This window comes from Seriola lalandi, unplaced genomic scaffold (genome assembly GCF_002814215.2).
Source record: "Seriola lalandi dorsalis isolate HSWRI2012SDOR001 ecotype SW California unplaced genomic scaffold, Sedor1 jcf7180002054791, whole genome shotgun sequence".
NCBI classification, from domain to species: Eukaryota; Metazoa; Chordata; class Actinopteri; order Carangiformes; family Carangidae; genus Seriola; species Seriola lalandi.
The window spans coordinates 172,492-195,366 of NW_019525344.1; the positions used below are offsets into that span (position 1 = coordinate 172,492).

The following is a 22,875-nucleotide window of genomic DNA, read 5'->3' on the forward strand; positions in this document are numbered from 1 at the left end:
ATATTAATAATTTTCCATAGATATTGTCTATACTCAGGTAAGTTACAAATTCCATTCCCGTTGTGACCAGTGGCAGAAGGAACAGGTTTTCAGCGAGTCTTCTCTCTCCCTGAATGGTCACACCTATTTCTTCTCCAGTGCCCCATTTACAAACAGTTTGCCTCACCTCCCACCCTCCTTACACCCCTGCCCTCTACATGCTGTTTGTGGGTCTAATAATTCCATTGTATTCACTGGGATTTATAAACTTCCTTCAGCTGAAACTAGGTCTACTAATATTTGGCAGAGTCACTCTCTAGGTATACTAACTGGGAAATGATAGTCTTGGGAGATTTTAACATTGATTGGGCAACTAATGCTTCTGGTTATTCAACACTGATTAATTAACTAATGCTTCTGATTATTTAAAGGAGGCTTCCTCTAGCCTTAATTTATCTCAACTGATCAATGAGTCCACCAGGCCTAATCTAAAGAACCTTTGAAGATCTTCTCTAATTGACAAATTTTTATAGCAGGTGTGACAAAATCATTGCAAGTGATGTTTTCAACTTAGTGATCATTATCCTATTGTGGAACACGCAGCTGAAGATCTTCATCACAAATTATAAGGGATTATTTACCTCCAACAGTGAATTCATCTTACATCCAGAATTCTTGATGTTGAATAAGCTTTAGATTTGTTTTTACAAAATCATTCCTTTCTGTCATGAATGACCATGCACCTCTTAAAAGGATCAGAGTGAAAAATAGATTGAGCCCACAGTTTAATCCTGAACTATCACCCATATTCTTGTCAACAAACAACATCTTTCTGCTCTATAACTGCTGAGCAAATAACTCGCATTTTTAACCTTTCTATTTCTACTGGTTTTGCTCCCAGAGCTTGGAAAACCGCTTACATTGTCCCCTTGCAAAAGGGAGTAATCCAAATAACTATAGAAACAATATTCATATTGTTCTGTTTAGCTAAAACTCTAGTGTCACTTTAAATCATCAACTCAAGGAATTTAATACCACAAACTCTATTCTGAGCTGACGTCAATTTGGGTTCAGGCCTATGTTCCAGCCTTCACTTTAGTTGTGAATGACATTGCCAATGCCTTGGATGAGAAAAAGACATTGTGCTGCCATCTTTGTGGTCCTCTCTAAGGCATATCACACAGTTCATCATTCTTTGCATCTACATATTTGAGGTAATGTTGATTTTAGTTTGAGTGGTCATGCACTCATTGAATAACCCGTCTGATCAGCAGCAGACAGTGAACTTGGGAACTATTCGCTCAGAGTTTATATCAATAAATAAGCATGCTCCACAAGGTTCAGTTCTAGGTCCAGTTCTTTTTACAATTTATATCAATAACATTTCTGCTGCCATGCGCAGATGATACAATATTGTGTTGTCGACTCTGTTCAGCTACAGTGCACTGAAAATATGCAGACCCCTTCACTTTTTGTAATGTTGCAGCCTTCTACTAAAATTTAAAAAAAAAAAAAGAAATTTTCACCCACATCAATCTATATTCAATATCACATAATGACAAACTGAAAAGAATTTTAAACTTTATAAATTAAAATGAAAAACTGAAATATCACATTGAATGCACTGTATCCTTGGAAAGCCTGCAACATTCCTTTCACGGTCTCCATCCAATACAAGTGTATTGAATGCACATGAAACCAAGTTATGTTGTTCTCTAAAGCTAGAGATTATGGTAAAAAAAAAAAAAAAATCTTTCATGTTTCTACAGGACAAGGATTCAGTACTGAAAGAGTTACAGAATATAAATACCTTAGTATTTGGATAGATGACAAATTCACATTTAAATATCCTGAAGACAATCTTGTCAAGAAATTACTTTCCTTTGCTTTGGAGGAAAAGGATTGTTAAAGTCATATTTCTCTCTGTGAAGGATTACAGTGATATAATTTATAGGCATGTCTCTGTCTCCACTCTTAAACCCTTGGATGCTTCTTATCACACTGCCCCTTGGGTTTATTACTGGTGATGTTTATAGTCCTCATCATTGCATCCTGTATGAAAAAGTTAGGTGGTCTTCTCTGTGTGAAAGACATGATAACATGTATTCGTTTATCTACAAGGATCTTAATGGGAAGCTGCCATCTTATATCAGCTCTGTAATAGACTGGTGCTCTGGGCCATATCAAACTCAGTGTAATGAGTGGCCTTTACTGCAAGTCCCTCAAGTCTGTACTGAGCTTGGACAATCTGCCTGAAATGCCTTCCAAAGCATCCTAAAAATGTATTCTTTCATAACCCTTGGTCAATTTAAATTCATGATTACAAAACATATGGCTTCTGCTTGTACCCCTTTTAACAAATTTTTCTTTCGTATTTGTATCCTGTATCTCTAAATAGTTGTACTTGTATATACTTGTTTTAATTGACCAATCTTCTTTCACCTCGCAGCTTTTATCTTTTTAAGTCATTTAAACCGTTACTTGTGTCACTGTAAATAAGATGATTTAAATAGAAGACATTATAGTATGTTGCTTTGTTTTATTTCAAATTGCTGTGAGCTCATCCAGCTGATTAAGATTTCTATCTTGTTGCAAAGTCTCACAGTAAAGCTTAAGAACCGAAGGAAAAAAGTACTTTATGACTAAAATCGGATTTGATAAACAGCTGCTGGGAGTTTGTTCACTGCTAAGACATGGAAAGAAAGAGGTGCTAAATGTCTCGTCAACCCTCCAGCAAGCCTGTTTCTGCACTTCATGGTACCTTGCTGTCTTGATGCTGGGAATAGACCTGAGGATTCATCATTGACTTTATTGACATTCAGGATGATTTCAGGAAGCACAGCAAACATCAAACCAACATGTGTTTGATGAAGCGTCTTCGTCTTTCCTCTGATGTTTATCTCTGTAGCTGAGGAGACGCCAAAGTCCATTTGTCTTTATGCCGGCACAGTGAAGGCAGCGCAGATGAGATTCTCATTAAAAAGCGACTTCAGTATAAACACTTTCTATCATCCTTAATCTCTTTGATTCCAACAAGCACCTCAGTGAGACCTCACATCACAGTTATACCATTTAAAGCTCAGCAGCTCTCTTTAGTTCCACTTAAACAACTTATTTATTTGACAGGGCCACTCACAGGGGAGCCCCCCTCCCTGCTTCTAAGTGCCTCAATGAATTTGTGCAGCAGTTTGAGATACTGTTAAAAACAGCACAGTTTCTACAACGCACTCTGATAGTTCAAAATGACATTTGCAAAACTGCAAAGCTGTTTGTTAAGCAGACTTACAGTAATTAACCATGTGTCTTAAAATGTTAAATGTTACAAAACTGCTGCAGTACAAGTTAAAGTCTGTCATCGTCCCACAGCAGCAGTCACCAATACAAAACCAGTACACACTCAGAACAATTAGCCTACATTTTACTCACCATTATATTCACTACATATCAGTGACACAACGATGTGAGCCTAAATAGGTTGGATAAACTGTTTTTAGGTCAGTTTGTACTTGCTGTTTATTGCTTAAGCCTGAACCTGTACACTTCACAGCAGTTAGAGTCGTAATAAAGGCTGCTCACACTGTCTGACCTCCTGGGGGACACATGTACAAGCCCTGGTTTCATACGTTAATGTTCATTATGTTCTGCCTTGTTGTTAATCTGCATTTATGTGCTTTGTTGCTTTGCAAACCTATGAATTAACCTATTTGTTCAAAGTAATTTATGAATAACAGAGTGAGTGGCAGAGCTGTGTATGTCAGTGTTCTCTCAGGTGGCACATACAGCAGGAATAATAATCAATCATGCAGCATGCAACGTATTAACCAGATACTAAAAAGACTTAAGTTCTGGGCCTCAGTCACCTGACTGCTAACTGTGTATCACATCTACAAAAGTGTATTATAAAGCCTTTAAACACATTCCCACACAATATTGATTTTTAGAGGTAATTACTTGAACCATGCGTAATGCCTTAAAAAGATAAATATATATATATATATATATATATATATATGTGTGTGTGTGTGTGTGTGTCAGAGGTCCATTGTTAATCTATTAAAAACATGTCAATGAGCCACACTGGAGCACTGGATGACATGTTCTCTTGCAAACCCTGAATGAGGGGCACGCAAACAGGGCCAGTAAAGAGAGAGACATGGACGCTAAAAGTTTTTTCAAAGGCCACAGGTCACTCCACTGAGTGAATCAATATGCTGCACACATCTCTACAATGAAATAAGATTTTACTCATTTGAAATGGTAAAAGAATTAATAAATTTATCAATCAATATATGGCTATCAATGTTGATATTGTGGTGGACTGCCAGAAATAAATCAAAGTATGGGAAACACTGGCACTCAAAACTTTAATAGTTGGAAATAATCTCTTAAGGAAATTAAGGCTATAATAATACTTTGATAGTTCCATGCTTTACAAAAGGTTCTCCTTTGAAAGCTGAATGGCAAGTTCCTAGTCTCTAGATTTCTTAGATTTTTTCCCAATGCATTGATAATTGCTTCCTGTGTTGCGCACCACATTAGGACTGTACCAGCCAGCAGCTCACGATGAGCACAGCGAGGAGTACAGTGAGGACTCTGAGTAACATAGCAGTAGTTACTCATTAAATCCGTGTTTTTCATCAGATAATCAAAAGCTAAAATCCTATGCAAAATAACTGACTAAAATGAAAAAAAAAATATTCATTGTAATCTGATGCTTAAAGAAGACAAAATGTTTTCATTGATTAAAAATAAACTAAAATGGTTGTGGTTTTCTTTGACTAAAATAAGACTAAATTGTCCAGGTTTGCAGTTGACTAAATATAAATAATAATATAATATACAATTATAATATAAAAACTATCAAGGATATTGGACACAGGACCAAGACTATGACTAAATTGAGAAAAATAAATAAATAAATACAGAGTGGACAAAATTAACATTACTTCCATCAACACATTCCTGGAACAAAATCTGACTTGGCGTCAGTAGGAAGTTCGTCAGAGAGGAAACCCATCTACTCACGGCAGATTTCTAAGCTCTCGTCTGACCCGTCCTCACAGTCCGGCTCCCCATCACAGTGCCACCTCTTCGGGACACACTGGCCGTTCTGACACACAAAGTCCACCTCTGCACAAGTCTTTTTAACTGGAGTGGGAGAGAAAAGAGAAGATTTATTATAGAGGAGAGAGAGCCACACACACAGGCTCCATGTTCTTTAATGAAACATCTCACATTAAAGAAACACGCATGAATAATAGGAGGGGAAGAAGAGAAAGACCAAAGCCATATTCAGACACCTAATGAATATGAATCGCAGTACACCCAACCCAAGATTCTTTCTTTCACAGATGGAATGGTCATGAGTTTACAATTTCCTGCCTCCTGATTAAGAAAAGCACAAACTCAACATTTGCATTGAAATTGCTTTTAAAATTATCCTCTGGAGATTTGTCTGCTGCATTTATTTTTCATCAAAGGGGGGAGATGGCAAGAACAAAAACATTTCTTCACATTCTGGGATTTCATTTCAGGATGAAGTGAAATCACAAGTGAAGAAGGGAAAAAACATTCTTGAACATAGAGGAAAATGCTAATTGACTCTACATATATAGAGCTCTTCTAGTCACATCGAACAGTTAAAGCACTTTACACTACAAGCAACGTTCACCCATTCACATACACATTCATAAAGAGCTCTTTCTAACCATATTGTCCTTTTTCTTTTGGGTTTGGTGTCTTGCCCAAGGACACTTCAACATGCAGACTGGAGGAGCCAGGAATCAACCCACCAACCTTCCAATTAGTGGCCTACCTCCCGAGGCACAGCCACAGGTTCAATGGGCAACTCACAGAATTAGCATAAATTAACTACAGCTGAGTTATCGTGCCTGTACAATGGCATATTATAGCCACTGGAGGTAAAAAAAAATATATATATATATATATATATAAAAATAGAGCCGGGGAAGGTGGGTAATATTCCAAGAAAACATTTTTTGAAATTCTCTGAGATTAAAGCGGTAATCAAAAATTTATGAATACACCGTTGTATGCCTGTGCCAGAGTAAAGCTGCAAAGTAAATGATCCAACTCCAACTAAACCTTTCACCTCCTACAGCTTATTAAGATACCGTTAATTATGTAAGTTATAATTTTGGAATTATTAATATCAATACTTTGTAAACGCTACAAAGGTTTGTTGGTCTTGTTCAAATCAAGAGAACGAGACGTGGAGGGATGAAGCAACAGTTTAATTCAAACTTGAGAAAGTTGTCCTGATGGGTTGTCAAGAAAATAGAAGCTGGAGTGTTTCAAGATTTTTAACAGATTTCTAAACAATCTATAACACAATTACAGCCCTCTACCTCCATGTCCATTCAGGATTTGAGTGTACCCTTGAGGCCTGTCCTCAGTCCCTCTGACCAGAATACAAATATGTACTTGAGAAACAAGGAACTCCAGTTTAAGCCACGACAGCATTAAGTCCGTAACCTTCCTTTTTATGAATTAATTTTGGATTCTCATCCTTATCACGTCACTCAACCATTTCAGTGGACGTGAACCATTATATTTATACTTTACAATCGCCTTCTGTTCTTTTATTCTACTGGGGTTGGGCGGTGGCCGGCCACCATCAGTCCAACAACATGCAATTACCGATATATTCACTTAGACGTGTGTATTCTGAATAAATCTGCCTTCACCTCATCGTCTATCATCCATGGTCTTTAATGTGAAAATCTAATACTGAAAGATTATAGCCTGTAGGCTACTCTTCTTCAATTAAATAAAATAAATCACCTTGAGATCTTTAATAATCAATAAGCTGTGAATACAGGCTGGACAGCTGAAAAAGTCAGACGGTGTCAAATGAAGGAGCTACCTCTAGTGCACCTTACAAATGAACAAACAAATGCTTTTAAACGATCAGGGTTCACAACTGCACATCGAGTTTTAGGTCTTATTCTCAAATATGATGTACTGCTTTTCACCACCAATCGATCAGAAAATACCCAACCAGCAATGGACTCAGCCAATCACTGATACCCGATTTATATATCCAATCGCTCAACTTTATTCTCCATTTCCCTCTTTCATTCTCTCTCAGTTCTTTTCTCCCTCCCAGTACCATATGACCCAGATAGATGAGCGACAAAAGAAAATGGAGAAAGAAGATGTGTAATTTCTCACACACACACACACACGCACGCACACGCACGCACGCACGCACGCACGCACGTGCCTCTGCTGTAACTTCTATCTTCCCATCACCAGGTCATTCTATCCCAAAGGATACTGGGAAGGTTTATGGTGGGGCCAAGTTAATGTGACATCTGTCATGTAACATCTATGTGAGTGAATTGGAAGTAGTGTGTCTGTGGAAACAGAAACCAAATGAAAACCATACAATATGTTGTGTTTGACTGTATATGCTAGTCTGTATAACGACTGTACAGTATGATAATTGTCATGCCTACAGCACACAGATGTATGAGTTCATCCAGAGTGTGTGGTTTATTCACTAAATCAGTCCGTTTTTGAAAAGAAGAGAGTGAATACTTCAATTAAAATGCATTTGTTAGTAAACTGAATGTGCTTTACATGAAATTAAATGTGCAGACATCCACCCAAAGACAAGTCATCATGAAATGAATATCTGAGTTTTGGACTGTTGTTCAGACCAAAAACAAAACACCCCATCTTGCAATTGTGACTTGTAATGGGTTTAACTTATCTTCTTGCAGTACAGACAAAATGAATCAGGAAAAATAAATCAATAGATTAGCTGCCAGTCAAATAACGTCATTTGGAGTCCTGCAACAAGTCATAGCCAACTACAGCAGTATTTACTTAAATGTAGGAGTCCTGTGTATCAATACTGATCTGAAGTCGGATGAATCACAATTTTTTGCTGCAGCTTTTTCATTCTTAACAGATATTTGCATCAATTTTAGCCAAGCTGGTGGTAAGGATGGGGAGCTTAATGACAAACAGCAAATTCCAAATTTAGTACCAGAGTCAGTAACTGGAGGGAAAAACTCCACTGGCACCAGTCCTACCATTGTAAAAAGATAATCTGGCACCCTGTGTGTGACCTTTCAAGATACAACTCAGACCGTTTTTCCAACTTTATTTACATATTGTTCACTTTGGCACTAAAACAGTAAGAACAACTTAATTGTAACCAAGATGGATTGTCATCCCTCTGCCCACTCTCCATCAAAGGCTACATTAACTGTGCAAGTACAGTACATTTACAGCCCACATACTGCACAGGAGCAATGAAAATGGCAACTGATACTTACAGAGAGAAAAGCAAAGACAGTATCATCCTAACTAACACGGACTGTCAGGACTTTTAGGAGGTTAACAATTGAGAAAAAGGCATTTTGATGACAATGTGGGTCAGTGATGTGTCAATGGAGCTCAATGGCCCAGAGGAATAAGATATGTCAGGCTTTAGATACTCATAATACTTGTTAGGGAGATCCATTTAGTGCTTGTTTTGATGTTTTCAAGAGACTCATTGACATTAAGAAAAAGATAAATTATAACTACCTTTATCCATAGAGTGACAGAAATATAACAAAAGTTATCTGTAACTATCTTGTAAGGGAAAAAGAAATTTCCTCATTTCAGTGGACGTGAAAGATGATGACCTGAGTGTTTTACAGTAGACATGCAGTCTAAAGTTCAGACTGTAATTACTGTGTTACTGTAAGCTACATTTGGAAACCATCTACCTCTAATTATTCACAGACTATGTTGCTTTACTCAACACAGACAGTACTCAATCCTGACATTCAAGCTCTTTGTGTTCAGAGTGTGTGTGTGCTGTGTGACATCAGTGTGTGTTTATTTTCTCACCACAGGAGTTCTCGTCGCTGCCATCGGTGCAGTCCTCGTCTCCGTCACACTGCCAGACGGACGGGATGCAGCGACCGTTTCCACACTGAAACTGGCTGGCCTCACATTCTGTCTTTGTACCTACAGAGGAAGAAAGACAGATGTGCTATGAGGAAGACTGAAGTGAATATAGTCCCATATCATTTCATAATCATCATTTACTGTTTCGATGCAATTAGTTTTTTGTTTCGTCCTAGCAGGGTTCCCCTCAGAGCTGTAATTTCAAAACAAATTGTTTTAAACAGAGCTAGTTGGCACTGAGAGCAGCCACCACTGAGCCACTGTGGAGACACGCCAGCTCCACATGTTGGATTCCCGCAGAAAGTTTAATTTCTTCTCCTCTCTCCACCAACTTATTTCACATTTCCTATACAGCTCTATGAACATAATGAACAGGAAAGAAAAACCTTCCTTGAATGATACCGTGTTTGCACAGACACCCACAGCTGATGTCTGGACTCACATTTCCTGCTTTAATTTATTAAACAAGTGAAGTAAACAGCCTAAGGTTCTGAACTATTGTTTGGACAAAATAAGACATTTGAAAACGGCATACTGGGCTCTGAGAACTTGCATTGGGCAGTTTTGAGTATTTTCTGCTGTTTTATTCACCAACCAATTGATTTGCTAATTGCAATGTAATGCTGAATCCTTACTCCTCAACTGTCTTACAGCAAACATGTAGAAAATGACAATGAAAATGGGATTTGTTGCTGAAGGAAGTGAAACTACAGTGAAAAAAATAAAACGACAATGGGATTTGTTGCTGAAGGAAGTGAAACTGTCCCAAGATTTATTTCCCCTTCAACAAAAGAAAAACTGGATTTCCAGACTGTGCAGCAAGCACTACTTTCTAGGACAGTGTGCAGTTGTACTAGAGGTAGTGACGACTCCAGGTCTTAAAATAACACCGTCTGACCTTGATGCTCACTTTAGTCTGGACTGCATGTCCAGGTGGGTAAATGGAGTACAGAGAAATGATAGAAGCCCAGTAAAAGTTGCAGTTCCAGCTGAATCGCTGAGCCACTGAGAGGTCAACTACTTTCCATGAAAAGGTCACTATTTTTCATAACTTATGGTGTGTGCCAAAATGGGAAACATCAATTCAAAACAACAGTTTCAGGCTAAACAGATTGCATAGTCTTGTAAAATTATATTCTTTCCATGATGGAAAAAGCCTCTATAAACTGCATTTAGTCACTGAATGCCATTATAAAAGGAAACTATTTTAAGTGGGTCAGCTGCTCCTTGAGGAGAGAAACGCCCCCCACTGATTTGATATGAACCTGAGGAGCTTCTGCTACTGTGGCAGCAACATATGACTTCAGACCTGCATGAATGAAATTGCACTGAAATTTTAAAATGAATCCACAGACATGTTAATATGCTTGAGGTTCCTAACCGGCCACAGCTACAATGTGAGCGGATGATATCCGATATTCAGTATATAAATAAATGTTTTGTATTTTGCAGTCAATTTACACAATAATTAGGTTCCCAGCGACTGCTTAGTTTTGTGTTGATAAACAAAGGTGCTTTAAAGACATCACCTTTAATTCAGAGAAATTGTGATGGGATTCATCATTAGTTTTGACATTTCATAGACTGAATAATCAAAGAAAAGGGTAATTCACAAAAGGTAAATGGTAACATGAATTCCAGTTTTCTATATATTGTTCATCATGCCTTTATGTTGGATTCAAACTGGGTCCGTTTGCCCAATGGGGACTCTACAAACAATCAACAGAGATGCTGAACAGAAGTGAAGAATGCGCAGACACACAGGAAAGGTCCTTGAAAGCGTTCTATGCCTGATACAACTTCACAGCACAGGAGGTGGTGATACTCAGCTAACCATGCCAACAGCCTGCAGACTTCCATTCAACCAAGACTACACCAGCTGTACTTAATCCACAGTCATGTTACAAAAGATAACACTGACCTTTTATCCACATTACCATTCCAATCACTACAATCAAGGCAGAATGGATAACAGCTTACCTACTTGCATTTTAAATCAGAACAAGTGGAGCACTGCGCATTAAACCATCCAACAAATAACCACTGATGTGCAGACTGAAATTGGGAGAGGGATACTGAAAACACAGCTCAAGTACATCCACAGCCCTGCACAACCTTTCTAAGAGGGAAAGTTCATACTGCTCACCATGTTACCCTCTGACCGGTAAGGTCAGGTCAACTGTTGGTCTGCATCTATAGCCAACAGTGCTGCAGCTAATGATGGCTGTTTAATTCCAATAAAAACTGGAAATATTTTGTTGTTCTAAAACTTTTGACCAGAAGTGTATGAACGGACAATCACTCAGTCACTACTACAGGTGATGTAGAATAGCTAGTCAACCTAACCTGTTTGTTGGACTGTGGAATTCACACTGCAGTTTGAATTATTGGGTTTTTATGTTTGTTTGTTTGTTTGGATTATTTTTTATATTAGTTAAAAGACTGTTCAGAATAAAATGTCAGAAAATAAAATGAGGACAGTTGCTTATAACATCCTAGAGCCCAAAGTGCCATCTTCCAACTGCTTGATTTTTCTTGGTTTTCAATGTGAGTGAAGAGAAAAAAAAGCAGCTAATCCTCAATAAGATGGAACTTTGATTTCAATTTTCTATTGATCAACTGATTGAATAACCCAACCTTTTCAACACTGTTATCAAATAAAAGTTTCAACATTTAGATGACTTGTTGCTCATACATCAGTCCAGTGATAAATCTGAAAGGCAATAGGAATTGGAACCGACTAGAAACATCATGTCTCATGAATGTAAACAAAGTGAACTAAATGCATCATTACCTGATGCAGCATGATCTCTACACATGAAACCAATCTATATAAAAACAAAACATTTCTTGCAAAATAAATATCTCAAAAGGGCAACATTATTTTGGGCTCCACTGCAAATGGAAATAATCATAATATGGGAGCACTGTTTCCACAAAAAAAAATTAAACAGAGGAGTCAGCGATTACCATAGACCTGAGCAAAGAGGGTTGCCAGGGAAATCAAAAATCAGGTCACACTAGTTTAAATATAGAGTCCATGGAGGTATGAAAATTCTTATTTCTTCTTCTGTTTCTCAAAGTGTAATGCAACATTTTGTAAACTGGTTTAACATCTGACCATGACCAACACATTTCCTGGAAAAAGAGGAAACACTCAAATGAGTCAAGGAATGGCATCAAACTTCCTTCCTGTTTTAATCAAAACAAAAAAGAAACTCATTAAATAAAGTGCTTCAAGAGACTCACTGCCATGCATGCAGTGGGTTGAGCTCAGAGGAGCTTTGGGAATTAACTGAGATGTTTAAAAATCATTGCCAAAAACAAGACATTAATTGAAGTACAGTTTTGCAAGCTTTTGATCCATGAATCCCACTGTTGATGTAAGTTGGGCCTTTTCCAGCACCTTGTTATGATTCTATGATGATACAGACTTTTGAGACACAATGGGCCAATTTAAAAATTTGGTATGTTGGTAGATCTTGTAATTTTGAAGAATAAAAACCGAATGCCATGGTGCCAGAAACAATAGCTAACCAGCCCCATGATCTGCACAAGTAATCAACATTTCAATTATGTGCCACAATTCATCCTATAAATCAGACGAAATAATCTGCTTTTTTTTTTTTTTTTTTTTTTTTTTAAAACCATTAACTAACCACCAATCACAAACCATTGCACAGTCCCTCCATACAATGTATCCTAATTAATCTTCATCCAGAATACATAAGTACAGTGTGAGGTTAAGATAAGCAATGAATGTTTTGGCTAGCTTGTTGTGTAAGACTTTGACAAAAGGACAAGAGAAACTGTGAGATAAATAAGTAATGAATAAAATTAATCTTTGGCTACTTTATCAATTAGAGCATGGGTTTTCAAAGTGTGGGAAAGTGCGCCCCAACTCCCACTCCACTGTATGTCTAAATTTTTTAAAAACATCTTTTTCTCAACGTTTTCATCATCTTTATTTTTTAGACATTTGAACAAACTTTTTGAACAAAATTCCAGATCATATATTGTAAGTTGGAAGAACACTTCTCTGCAGAGCCCTGTGCGTCTCTTAAGGAAGCTCCAACCTTCTGAGGCTGTATTCTGATGTTCACCTGACTTATCCAAACATATGAAACTCATTCTCATCTCACTCTGCAAGTGCGTAACAACCAGAGCGTCCACGTGTTGTGCCCCCGCCTACGTGAGCGCATATTACTCTCTTGACAATGCTCCTTAAAATAACAGAAAAATACTGCGCCACTGACTTCAGACCACAGCGCAAGTGTATTAGCAATTTAAACAACATGGGTGCTGGATGGGAAAATGACAACTGAGTCAGTCTGAAACTAGCAAAGACACTTGCATTGCATTTTGCTCTGCTTGCACCAGGTGTAAGACAGAGCCCTGCGTCTTTGCTGCGCTGTACTACCTCCGCTTTCTACTCGCCCCAAACTGTTTATTCTCAAACTGTAGTTACTAAAAAATGTTTTTCTCTAGTTAATTTTTTCTCATGCTTTGCCTCCCCTGAAGTTCTCTTGCAACCCCCCAGGGAGGCGAGCCTCACACTTTGAAAACTGCTTTGATGGACATGGGGACAGAGGAGTTCTTAAAACCGCTCAGTCTGCACTTAGGCACATTAAAACATCTGTCTGAGGAGAGAAGCTGGTACACTGGGTGGAGGGACTGAAATGATCTTCTAGGCCTGTCTAGTGATTATTTCATTGAAGATATCCTGCGAGGTGGGATGCTGCCAGATTTTCATAGTTTTAAGGGTGAGAAAACACCACCAAGTATGCCAAAGCAGTTCAATAGAGAATGATGCTCTGAACTATGCCATGGTAGAAAATAAGCAAAGCTTTCTGGTTAACACCAAAAGTACTCAATCTGCGGACAAAGTAGAATCTCTGTTGAACCCTTGAGCAGTGTCTACCTGGGAACGTCAGTTTGTTGTCAATGTGTACACCCAGGTAAGAATCAACCTGGCCTATGTAGTTATGAATAACCACTGGTGAGCGGTCACCATCACATTTGCTGTCAAATACCATGTCCTCCATTTTCTTAACATTAAGGAAGTGCTTGTCACACCACTGTACAAATTTCTGGATCTTGTATTTGTATATGGTTCTGACTGAGATGAGACCCAGGATAGTCATGTCATCAGAAAATGTATTCATGTGTGTGGGTAGTGCTGCATGCGGTGTGCATTCATTGTTGTATAGGGTGAACAGGACTAGTGAGCTGATGCATCCCTCTGATGGTAAGACTGTTGGACAAAGTCATGTTCACCCTGTCCTGTTGGGTGCAATGGGTCAGAAATGAATGGTATCCCTTGTTAATAAATGAGCTGAGATTCATCTTCAGTGTCTTCAGGAGAATATGAGGTTGCAAAGTGTCAAAAGCTGAACTGGAATCTACAAACATTCTAGCAAAGGCCCTTGGACTGTCAAGCTGTTCAGTCATGTGTTGGACCATGCTGTTGATTGCGTCATCAGTGCCTCTAACACGTGGAGGCAAACTGATAAGGATCTAGTTGAGGGCCTACATCCACTTCCTGCTGGTTCACTATCAACTTCTCCATGCACATTACAACTCAAGTTAGAGAGTTTGGTCTGAATCATTGTTCTCCTGTGGACGTGGTTTCTGAGCAACAGGTGTGATGATGGCCCTTTTCCACAGTGTTGGTACACTGTGGGATCTAAGGACCTCTAAAATATGGGACACAAGGCCGGTGTCAATTCCTCTGCACGTTCTAAATAGAGAAGCAGATATACTCCAGGGGCCTGTGTCCTTGTTGACACTGATTTGCTTAAAGACAGATCTAGACTCTATCACAATCCTATCGACATCATCCAACGCAATATTGTCATGGACAAGGTCACATTCACCAGAGAAATCCCAGCTGTCAAACTGTTTATAGAAGGCATTCAGTTCATTTGCTTTAGCCAGGTCATAGTTATAAAAAGACATTATAAACTTATCAGTCCAATCCTGACAAAGTCTGGCTGTTGCTTTCAGGTGCGTCTGCTGTGGCAGCTATCTGGGCGGGTGGCCAACTTTTATCTGGAGTCTTTTATAAACATCCAATCTGCTTATCAAGCAGTACATGTGGCTGATTGTTAAAGTCTCAGATATACCTGCCTTAACTCTGTCTTGGTCTGCGCATGATGGCTACCCCACGGATCCTGCGTTCTTGTGCGTCAATGGTTGTGCAAGTCTCCAGAAATCAACGCTACATATTCATAAAAGATACATTTAAGCCAAGAACAAACCAAAAGGGCAAAGGAACATTTTCAAGGTGGTTTGTATGACACTTTTTCTGCCATCACTTACACAGTAACAATAGAGAAATCTCAAGGGGGTTTAAGCACATGTAAAATGAGTAATGCAAGTAGAGTAATGAGTAGTGCAACTGTTTTTTTAAACATCTAGTTTTTGGTAAAATCAGGTTGATAAAAACAGCAAGTTGCCAAGAGATGAATGACATTTCCTTCTATGATTACTAGTGATTGGTCTGATGATTTTTGATTAATCAAATGGTAATTTAGGCTAATAAAACATCACAAAACAATGAAAAAATTTTTCAGAACTCAAGATGACATCTGTGACTTCTCTGATACAGTCTAAAACTCAAAGCAATTTACAATGACAGAAGACAAAAAACAGCAAATTTTGGGAATTTTTGCTGGATAAATGACTCATTGATTAATCACCAAAATAGTTGACAATTAATATTTTGTCAATTGACTAATCTACTAATCATTACAGCATTCATTTTTTTTTAAATTTATTTAACAGACTAAAGCTGTATTCATAATTATGTGTTAATGGGTTGTGACGTAGCTGTAATGCATCTCTGCAACTACACGCAAGGGCTACTAGGCTACAATAAAACATTCAATTTACAACGGTATAAAACAGAAAACCAGCAAATTGTACCACATGGGACCACATAACTAGTCAGCTTTGATTACTGTGTTAATGCAAGTAGCAGTTGTAGAGTGAAGACAAGGAAGCTGAAGAAAAAGTCAGTGACACTCATCTAACAAAGCCATATCCACTGTAAATGCCACTCTATTAAACTGAATAAATAAGCTATAATTATTGCATGAAAAAGGCCTTCTACTTAGTAACGAAACAAGGCGAAAGAAGTGCCCTGAATGTAACTCAAGCTAGACAAGTACACAGTCGCGTACAGTCATGCTATATTACAATGTAACAGTTACTGTGGAGAATCTATTTAAAGCATCATACAGCCCAATCACATGATACAATCACTTTTAACTTGCATAAGGAATGAACCAAGAGGAGCAGCCTGGTAGGCAAATGGTTACAGCACATGCCACATTACTGCAATGTCTACAGTTCATTGCCAGCAAGAGACCTTTATTATATTAGCCCCCTCTTGTTATCATGCTCCCCTCTCCCTCCCCCATTTACCATCTGCCTGTTCACTGCCAACTGTCAAATAAAAAGATGAAAATGTAAAAAAACTAAGCAAAATATTAATAACAATAACAACAACAACTGAATTTCGCACCCAACCTTTACAGAAATGGCAAAACATGTATGGTCCAAATTGTGTTTTATATGTAACAAGAATATGTATAAACCTAGTATATGGCTGGACTGTGTATGTGCACAAAATTTGCAGTGTACAATATCATAGATAGGAATTCTAAGTACTGTACTGTGGCTAAAAAGGGTAAAGACATGGATTCAGAAAAACACATGCATACAAAAAATGTGAATGAAATGTTATGACTCAAATTTTTCCAGGTATGTATGTCAAGAAAAAACGTTTGAACTAACAGAACAGACTCAGACCATGCGATGTGATGCATTTGCTTTACCGTCAGTAATGACTTAATATCACTGGCCTTGAAAAAAAAAAAAAAAAAAGTTGAAAAAAAATTGAAATTTATACAAAAGGGTTCTCAGGGACAACATGCTGTGGTGAGAAGGCAGTGTGGTCTTGTCCTTTAATTTCATCATAGTGGACGGAGACCACTAAAGAGATAATGAAAATACTATTTGGAATAGAGGTTGATTGCTCCTTTGTCACATTAAAGCTGGGAAGAATCCCACATACACAAATATTTCTTTAAAGTCTTTTTGGCAGCCAGTAAGGAAGCTGGTTCGTGATGACTGAAAAGAATTGCTAATGTTTTTCCATCTAATTTACATACATAAGGGGGATGTTACTGTTCAGCCACTAACAGGGGAGCAGAATGGAACTCAATCACCCCATCAACAGAAACTACAATGACATAGATGAATTAACATACCTCACAAAAACAGAACATTATAAGCTTCATAAATGTAGAATTCATGGTATAATTTTGGATTGCACTGTACAGCTATGAATGTGTATGACTAAGATGTAATCCATTACATGTGCCATGGGAGGAGGGTCTTCTTTGGTTACTGCATTGTGCTGCCCATGTCAACCCACCAACTAAAAAAACAGAAAACTTCAATAAAAAAAAAGTTAAACATCTTGAAAACAAACCAGCAAAGCTGAATTTCTATTGTGGCCCTGTGTGACCCCTTATATCCAGTGGAGAATCAGATTTTCTATGCCTTGCAAGTTTAATTCCAACAATATTACCTCCACAGTAATGCAACAACCTGCATCAAACATGATCATTCAATAGTAAGCCAGAAGTGCTCACACCAGTCATCATCATGAGCTGAATGAGGGAAAACGGTTCACATCAACAGTAGAAGCCCTGACTCATCACATCAGCCTGACCTACTGCTCACTGCTGACGTACGTTTAACTGGGGGAGGGAGAGGGAGAGAGCCTGAGGCAGTTTTGATACAATACACTGCTTTGGTACCTATATGCTTTGATAACTTAAGATATGTGTTTTAAAAACCATTTTAATTTAACTAAAAAAAGCAAAGCTCTGTTAAAACAAGCAGCCGTTCTAAAACTTTGCCTTAATAAAAATAGACTCCGAAATCGACAAAATATTAAAAGTTTGAAATTTTGATTTTATTCTGATCAAAGAATAAGTAAATAATAAAATCTGACCATTCCATTACAGTTTGTTATACATTTCATTCAGTGCCAAAGTTGTTTAGAGAAAATCCGCTGGACATTTTGATAATCAGTTTATTCATTTCTCATTTTCATGATTTAAAATTCCTTAGGCACTTAGGCTGCAAATTCCAGCTAGGAAATCCTCTCAATTGAACAGAAACCAACAGATGCCTAGAACAGTAGGACAAACATCTAGAAATCTGCATGGTTTGCAAAGTGGTTTACTGTAGTGTAAGGTTAACCAGAGATGTCGTTAATGGGCTGCAACATGCAAAACCACTGGAACCGAGAACCCAAGTTGCACGGAATGATATATTCCAGTGTTTTGTTTCTTTAAGGGTGTAATCTCTTGGGTTACTACTCCAGTGTCTCTACAGAAACCCATTGACTTTCTGTCTGGAAAAATGCACACCCTGCACTTTGATCCAATCAGCACAATAACAGACTTCTGTAGCAACCTAAAGGGTTAGGATTACCTGTGCAGGAGTATTCTCCTTTTCCCTGCAGTGTCAGACTCAATTTTTAGCTGACTTTTAAAGTCTAAACTTTCCACATTGTTCACTGCCGCCACAGAGGAAGCTTTCACCACTTTGTCTGCATTAGGTTCACAAGGTTAAGACAAATGTCACTATTTCTACCTTTGTGAGAGAATAACTACTACTAGTGCAGTTCTGCAAGTTAATTTTTATTGAAAAGACAGAGTAATACTCAAAATAATACATTTTAAATATTTTTTTCCTCATGACTATATGAAATACATAATCAAATAAAACTAGGATTTTATCTTAAGATATTTTGATGAAATTCCAGGAATCTAAAGATCTGCTCCACCCAACAGTGGTCCTAGTATGCTGTGTAGAATTTAAGCCCCTGTTATGCACGTACATGTGTTGTTCAAAGTCTATATTAACTTAAAAAGCCAATTATCTTGATACAGCTCTTAACTGAGCCATGAGTTTGAAATTACACATTTTAAATGGCAATCATTCAACCTACTCATAGTAACCGTGGGTTTAAAACCATAGATCCAACAGGCGTGGAGCTACAAATTAACCGTCTCCCCCCCAAAATAGTAGATCATTGTGCGTTATATAAATGCTGTCACACTGGAGGTCATGGTAATGCAATTTTCCCCAGTAACAGAAATGGTTGCAGTGTACTCCTCCTCCTCCTCCTGTCCACCACCCCGCCCACTTCAAGAACCAAGCGCACCCCCACGCAGCCCCTCCTCATATAGCCGAGGATCTGGGTCTAGCATGGTATCACAGTAACCATGGAAGAAAAATACATCCATTTTAATCAGGCCAGCACTGATGCTGTTGCTCTCGCTGCCATCTAATTTGCGTGACGTCTTGTTCAAATAGGCTCATACAATCTCAATCTGTGTGTGTGTACATGTGCGTTTGGTTTGGAGCTGAGAATAAGAGCGAGGTGGTGGCAGTAGTGGGTGTATGCTATCGGGTGTGTGTGCACATTTCAAGCACTAGTTTTGATTCACCGTTTCCCCCAAAGGCCATTTTCCACGGTAGGTGGGAATTCAAGAGACTGAAATCAGTGCAAGACAAAACCAGCCAAGCACAGCTCTCTCTGCCTCTCTGAGCTGTTTTATAATTTAACCTCCCTGCAAACTACTGTTTAAATGATTAGTAACTGCATTACTAAAATTATGCCAAAGTTATGTACATATTTCATGTACCTGAGGCCAGAAAGAAACCTCCACAATGTCAGAAGCTAGTCCTGACCCAAAACTGTCATACTACGTATCACGGTCCTGCAAGACCTCCGACATTGCAGTCACTGAGCAGCTCATGAAATTAGTTATGGAAATAACAAACTCAATGCACTGTAACTCATCTTGCCATACAGGTTGCTAAAAAGATGAGTAACTATGTTAGTCAAGTAAAAAGACAATTTAACCTACCTTACCAAGAAAGGCATTTTCAATTTACAATCAATACAAACCATGTCTTTTTTGCTTAGTTCTAAATATGACAGTCCTGAATAAGGTCGAGTTGACAACATGAATGGCTGGTGTCTGATTGGCAATATAAGGTAAATACAATTTTGTATTTTGCAGTCTGTATAGTATTAAAAATTATAAACATATGAATTCATGCTGAAAAAATTAGTCCACAGCCAAAGTCCCAAACATTTACTGCTTCAAGTTTCTCCAATGGGAGGATATGCCATAGGCCTGCAACTACAATTAATCATTTAGTCCAGAGTGAGGGAAAAAAAGTGTGAAATAAACGGAAAAGCACCAAATCACCACATTTGAGAAGTTATATCTAGTATTTATTTAGTAAGATCAATCTTATCAAATTAGCACTAATCAGTTTTTACACTAATCATTTCAGCACATGTTTATTCCCTTCTCTGTTTTGTAACATTGTTAATTGGAAAAGTACCAGCATTTGGTGATAGTAACTTAACCTCGGCCACTCTGCTCATAATTAGGCCTTCATTGGGATCACCTGCGGTCGGTAATTGGCCGCGGTCACTCCTCTCAGTTCATGCCCTCAGCTGCTGCTACCCTCCAGAGACTGCGGTGCTGTTCACTATCCCTGTTGTCAATTTTACCGCTCCATATCAATCCACTGTAATCCCTTTTTTCTCCCTGCCATCTCTCTGTCGGCTTCCACTTCAGGAATAAATAAATAAATTACCAACCTCGCTGGGGGTGGTGATGGCAGAGGAGAATCCCACAGTGGAAGCGAATGGGAAATCAGGACACACATAGACGCCAACACAGTTCAAGAAGCAGGGGTTTATTCGTAAGAGCTGCGCGTTTTCAGGGTGAAATTAATTGACCGCAGGGCTAATTGGCCACGAATGAGCAGCGACAAGCACTTGCTGTACAGAAAGCAACACAAACCAAACGGGCCTCTCCATCCTCCCATTTTTTCCCTCTTCAATTCATTTCCAGAAACACAAATACTGAGCGAAAACACCAAGCTAAAGCAGCGCTTAATGTAAAAGAGAAAAACACTCCTTATGAATAAATTTAAAGCAAACACAAAAGCAGAAAATAACCCTTCTAACCCCGCAAAAGACGTTATTTCACGGTTTTCCTTGCGAGGAAGCAGCGCAAGGTTGACTAGCCCAAGGTGTAGCCAAGCACGGTCACTCCTTCAAGGATCAGCCAAGACAGGTGTACAGCTCGGTAATGTTAGCTAACGTCACTACACACAGTGCGCGTTTCCCACAGCCGAAATCCTCAACACACTCAAAAGCACATAAGCGAACAAACACAGAGAGAGAGAGGGAGAGAGAGAGAGAGAGAGAGAGGACTACAGACTTACCGTGGACATTAATGCAGTGCTGGAGACATATTAGCATCGGCAGCAGAAGGATCCCAGGGGTGGACGTGACCATCTCTCGCAGTGTAACGTACGGTTGCTAGCTGAGCGCTCGCGGGTTTGCCTCTCTCTGCCCTGCCTGTCTTTCTTGCTGGCTCGCGCTGGCCTGCCTGGTCTCTGATGCTGCCGGTTCACGCGCAAACCACACATACATACATACATACACACACGCGCGCACACACACACACGGACAAACAGTCACAGAAGACGGGGAACGGCCGCTCCTGCCGACGCCAGCGCTTCAGAGGACTGTGTCCAGAGAGCAGCAGTGAGAATAAAACGTAGGCGGCCGCCGCACAGACCACGCTCCTTTTGATCTCGCTCTATAACCACGCGCCGTGCGGGCCGTCCGGGCTCCCGTTCCCTCCTCTTGAGCTGAAATCCATTTCCTAAAAATTGAAGGTAACGAGCGGCTCCAGTGACCGGTTTGTCAGTTCTACTTACACAGAGCCCGTCACAGCTGAGGGGAATTTTTTTTTCCTCCTTCAGTCTGTCTTTGGCATGTTGTTAACCCTTCACTATCCGCATGAAATAAAAATTCGATTTTATTTAAACATACTTACAGGAAAAATTACAAAGACATTACAATAATTATGACTAATGACACTGTCAAGCAATTCTATCTATATATCCTGGTTAAATATCAGTCAATAGATCGATTAAAAAAAATCAATTATGCAGGGAACAGATTGAAATAAAGTGTTTTTTGTTGGGTATAAAATAGATGGATAGATCTGTTAATTTATCAGTTACTCAAGATCAGTTGCAGTGTTCACCACAAACAGGCATTGCTAAATAAAAAAAACCCGTGAACTTTAACCAAACATCTGTAATAAACCGTACTAATATTAAACTCCATCAGCTGATAGACTAAGCTTTCTATCACAATCATCATCGCATCTCTTCACATCTGTTCTTTAATGCCTTGAGTTTATTTCTAAATTGAATTATCCACATTTAACTTGAGCTGATCAGCGGCCACTGTGGCCACATGTGGTAATTACAGGATAATGGCTCATTTAATTTCTGTACATTTCCAAGGAGTGCCTGACTGTATGACTGACAGCAAGTTAAACAGGACATATGAGCACAGCCTCGATTGTTTTCAAACGGCACACCAGTTTTTACCTAAGCAACAATATGTTTAGATTTATTATGCATTGCGTCTAAATAAGAAAAGCCACAGTTACCTGAAGCTCATCATTCATTGTAATAGAAAATTAAATGTGTTATAATTTTGGCAACTAAAGACTTAAAGTACCTTCACTTCACTTCAGACGCAACATATGTTTAGTTTTGGTTTTACTGCTGATCATTTTGTAAGAGCAGATGTCTCATTTTTCAAAGAGTGAATACCAAATCTTGGAGCCAACCTCAACTCCAACATTTTCTTCGCTCTGTCTGTCTGATGCTATTTCTCCCCATTTTGATCACCAGGCCTTTGGATTTTCCAGAGGGCTGCGTGCTGCCAGGTTTCACAAGCTCCCAGAGTTCTTATCAGAGGATTGAACCTCATCTTCAGTGATGGCTGATGGCTGCTGATACACCCCAAGGCCCATTCTGTCCCAG

The 22,875-nt window shown here is 38.8% G+C and overlaps 1 protein-coding gene across 2 annotated transcripts in view; it reads right to left on the reverse strand.

Moving 5' to 3' along the window:
- Nucleotides 1-21,740, reverse strand: part of vldlr (very low density lipoprotein receptor) — a 61,400-nt gene extending 39,660 nt beyond the window's left edge. For both annotated transcript variants that reach the window (XM_023425601.2, XM_023425600.2), the window contains exons 1-3: nucleotides 21,250-21,740; nucleotides 8,851-8,970; nucleotides 5,005-5,127 (exon numbers count right to left, since the gene is read on the reverse strand). In XM_023425601.2, the coding sequence (XP_023281369.1) occupies nucleotides 5,005-5,127; nucleotides 8,851-8,970; nucleotides 21,250-21,322 (316 nt within the window). In that variant the 5' untranslated portion in view covers nucleotides 21,323-21,740. The remainder of the gene's footprint in view (nucleotides 1-5,004; nucleotides 5,128-8,850; nucleotides 8,971-21,249) is intronic.
- Nucleotides 21,741-22,875: the final 1,135 nt, after the last annotated feature.